The sequence below is a fragment of the Hipposideros armiger genome, unplaced genomic scaffold, assembly GCF_001890085.2.
Source record: "Hipposideros armiger isolate ML-2016 unplaced genomic scaffold, ASM189008v1 scaffold_1445, whole genome shotgun sequence".
NCBI lineage: Eukaryota > Metazoa > Chordata > Mammalia > Chiroptera > Hipposideridae > Hipposideros > Hipposideros armiger.
In genome coordinates, this window is record NW_017732795.1 from 159,995 (window position 1) to 164,443 (window position 4,449).

Sequence of the window (4,449 nt, forward strand, 5' to 3'; positions counted from 1 at the left end):
TGAAAACCATATTAAATAGAAGAGTGATATAATATTGAGCTTGTGTACCAGAAATTTTAACTACACAAAAGAGACTTAATAATTACTATTCTGAGAGTTTAAATTTAGAATTTTAGGACTAGAAGAAAACTGAGAGATGTCCCTTATGTAAGAAATTTCATTTTCTTCCATATAAATCACGTGTTGAAGTGTAAAATATATTTGTTCTACTTTAGTACAGGAAATCTGTATAAAATTATTTACCACATAACAGTAACTTATATATGTATAGGTCTTTGTATTTTCCTAAATACTTTCCTAAATGTAATATTTTGTATTTTTCACTTTATAAAGCCCTCTGTAGTAGATGTGCCAGAAATTAAGTCCTTTTATAAGATGGAGAAACCGAGGCTTAGGCAAAGTGAGTAACTTGTATAAGTTAATACCACTAATACATAGAAAAGGTATTCAGCATATTTCCTCTGACTTCCTATTACTTTGCCTGTTAACCAAACAAAATAACCAAACCTTTGGTTTATTCGCATATGAATTTGGAACATTATTTGGCTACAGTTCTGCTCTAATGGAACTTCAGTTTTATACTTGTCAGTAAGAGCTTTCACAGACACCTTGCTAACAGTGCTCTCCGCTTAACTACTGACACTTAGAAATGACGGGTTTCCCTCTGACAGAGAAAATGTAAACAGAAGCAAAATTTAAAGTACAACTGAAAGTATTGGCAGAGATCAGCGAATAGGAGAAAGGGGAAACAGACATCTGAGCGTAGGGAGCAAACAAAACTGTTACCTCAAACACTGCTACATTCCCAACCCCTCTCAATTGTTCATGTTACCAGAGATACTTTTATTAATATTATTTGTTGGACCTAACTTTTAATTGTATCATCTTCAGTAAACAGCATATTATCAGACCGCTATTTAAACAGACCCAAACTGACACCTGAAATTGTATTCAATTAGAGAGGAAACAATGACCTGAGTAGCAGAACACATAATAATATCCACAAATAGCATATAAAGAAACAAAGTTGCAGTAAAAAAATATTTGCTTAATGTTATGAATCATTAGAGAGACGTCAATGACTATTATGTTATTTCTTTGGATCAAAAGACTGTTAGACTAAAAAAAATATTTTAAGGCTATTTTTAATTTTAAAAATTCTTCTGTGTCATCACAAGACCCCAATGTCATTTGCTGGCATCTCAGGTAATAAAGAAAACTCTTCTGTGCCAGTCACTTCTACTTTACCAGGTACTCCTGAAAAAGCAGACACTAGAGACAGCTCATTACTACATTCCTCGGTTTCCCCTTCATTCATTCACTCTTTCACTCATTCATTCATTCTACCAATATTTGTCGGAAGGTGAGCTAAGCACAAAAAAGAGAGATCCCAAAAAAATTAGTTCTCCTCTCTTGGAGCTTACAATCCAGTGGTAAAAATTAATGTTCAACAAAAGATGCATTATTAGAAATTATGTGATATAAGAGAAAAGTTTGGGGTGCAGTGAGAACCGTAAGATGACAGTAGGATATACATGCTGTATTGTCAGTCACAAAGCCTTTGAGCAGGTGACATTTAACTGAGACTGCAAGGTGGACGGGGGGAAAGGCTCTAAGAGCAGTGCATCTATGACCCTATGTGCAGAGCTTGGCTTGTTCAAGTAACTGAAGCTTTTAACTGTGTCGGTGACCAGCACACATCCTATGGAAGAACTGAGACGGTAAAGTCAAATGTGCAGAAGATATACACTTTGTATTATCATGAATGGAAGGAGTTAAAAGGTATTGCCAAGCCCCTCCTCCAAAGAGCAGGATCAGAGACAGGATGTCATATGGAGGAACTGGAGACAGTTCAGCTCTGAGCTCACAAATGCCCAAGACCATCCAAGAACCATGCTGGAGAGTACTTTCTTTATGTTACAGGAATGACGATCAAATGAGATAATAGACTAAAACTACATAACTTGCCCAGTGTTAATATAAAAGCATGTCCAATTTCATTCCAGCCTTAATTTTTGTCCCAAATGTATCTTTTATTATTATTCATCTTTTGAAATTGTCTAATCCAGATTCCCAAGACATTTTTCTAAAATAATAGGGTTTCCCTTTTGTTTTAGCAAACCTGTTTCTCCTACTAAAGAAAAATGATGAAATAATATTTTATGCAAACCCTATTTCCAACTTACGTTCTAGTGCATTATAAAGAAGTTCAAAATCTTCTTTTGTCTGAGGATTATGCCTCCGGTAATAGTCCAATTTCATCCATTCTTCTTTTTCTCTTATTTTTCTTAATTGTTCCTCTTCTTCCCACTTCAGCCTTAACATTTTTTGTCTTCTTATATTCTTTACCATGATTTTAGCGTGCCATCGTCTGTAGTAAGTCTGTATCACTAGTACCTGTAGTTAAATTAAAAGGAAATACAAGGTATCATCAACTTTATCGGGCAATAACGAAAGGCAACAATAATTATTTCTATTCCAATTCAATGAGCACTAAACAATACTAAGTCTAGTTTTAGCGCTATGCCAGGTATTCTCACATACGTTAGTTATAACACAGCAGTCATGGGTCATGCGCATCGGCTACTTGACTTTGAAATCCGGCACGTGTACCTTCATGGGGGGGAGTTGGTACAATGCTTAAGAACCCAGGCTCTGGGGCGAAACTAGTTTAAATCTTCCCTCTGCTCCTCACTATTTGTTTGGCTTTGAATAAGTTACTTACTATCATCTCCGTGCTCTGGCACCACATCTATAAAATAGTGACAATAATTGTATGCATATAAGTACTTAGCTTCATAAATCATCAATAAATACTATTATTGTCATGAATATTAATTATCTCCAGTTTATTTTAATTGTCATTAACTTAGGCTCATATCGAAACAAAATTTTACCGTGTTTCCTTGAAAATAAGACCTAACCAGAAAATAAGTCCTAGCATGATTTTTCAGGATGCTTGTAATATAAGCCCCACCCCAAACATAAGCCCCAGTTAAGATCGTCGCCAGACATCATTGTTTGAATAAATGTAGATTTTTGGACATGAATAAATGAATAAATGCAGAGTGTTTGAGCAAAAATTAATAGAAGACCTGGTCTTATTTTGGGGGAAACACGGTATTTCCTAAATGTACAGCAGGTAGGTTATGTGGTGGAAACCACCAAAGGCAGGTTAGATAAAAGGGAGACGTAAGCAAAAAAAGTATTTATTAAATTGTGAGAAATATAAATATGTCTGAGGGTCCAGTGTAGTACTAGAGCCTCAAAAAGCTTGCAGTACAGCTGAGAGTTGACATTTTTATTTACTAAACTCANCAAGGTCATCGAAGTACCAGGACACACCAGTGTCCCTGCAGGCAGTGGTGGTGGGTTTGGAAATGAGGAAGCAAAGAACTGAGGAGATGATTAGAGTAATAGAACCAACAGGTTAGTGGCTGAATGGGACATCAAGAATAATGCCAGGTTTCTGTTCTGCGTGAAGCAACTCTGTAGATGATGATAAACTATGTGAGTGCTACAGAATACGATTAGTTTGGAGGTGAGGGGTGAAGGAATGGTGAGATGATATGACATAGGGGTTGACATGTCAGCTTGAGGTGGACTCTTGGGACATTCAAAGAGCAAGGACAGTAGGCAACTGGACATGGGATTTTGGAAGCTCCTAAGAGAGGGCTGGCCTGGAACTGTAGGAATTCCAGGATTCAGGTAGGAGCAAAAGCCACAGGAAAAACTGACATCGAATAGGAGAATGTATACGTAAGAATTGGACATTTACAGTATTAAAAAAGTATGTGGTTTTTGAAAACAAATGTTCTCAAACAACAAGAATCACGATACAACTGGAATCACTACAGGCAAATATCTTGAAGAATTTATTCCATCCTTTTTCTTCTTATGGCTGGTTGGCTTTTAATTGTTTGGACAGATCATGTTTATAAAAGGAAATTGGTCACTATGGAAACAGGCTATTCAATATCAAACAGGCAGTTTCTCCACGAAATAGTAATTACTTTAGTTTTTCCCTTAATTATATGTTTCCATGGTTTGCAATAATCATGTATCCTTTTGGTCAGAAATTTCCAATCAGTTAGTGACCTGATGAGCAAGAACAAAAACACTAGTCTAGAGCTATTTTCCCCAGGTTGCTTACGATGGCGGCACCCCAGGCCAGACACTTTATGGCTTCAATACTCCATTTTGTCAAGGTGTGCAATTCATCTCATTTCTACAGCCAGCCTAAATCTAAACGAACAGAGTCATAAGGAAAGTGTCTACACTTTTAACTTCACGGCCAAATCCCTTTTGTTAAGAACATGTTAATTTCGTGTTACTTGTCAATCAATATTCTAGGTGGCAGTTAAAACCTAAACCTGTATCAGAAGAAAGAAACAAATAGAGAGAGAATTTAAAGAAATACATCACCAAAACGCTCAACAAAATTCATGC

At 36.2% G+C, this 4,449-nt stretch overlaps 1 protein-coding gene across 1 annotated transcript in view; it reads right to left on the reverse strand.

Annotated features, from left to right (window-relative positions):
* Positions 1-4,449, reverse strand: part of IQUB (IQ motif and ubiquitin domain containing) — a 65,933-nt gene that overhangs the window by 30,191 nt on the left and 31,293 nt on the right. The window contains exons 6-7 of the mRNA XM_019633938.1: positions 2,187-2,397; positions 1,181-1,257 (exon numbers count right to left, since the gene is read on the reverse strand). Coding sequence (XP_019489483.1) covers positions 1,181-1,257; positions 2,187-2,397 — 288 coding nt within the window. The remainder of the gene's footprint in view (positions 1-1,180; positions 1,258-2,186; positions 2,398-4,449) is intronic.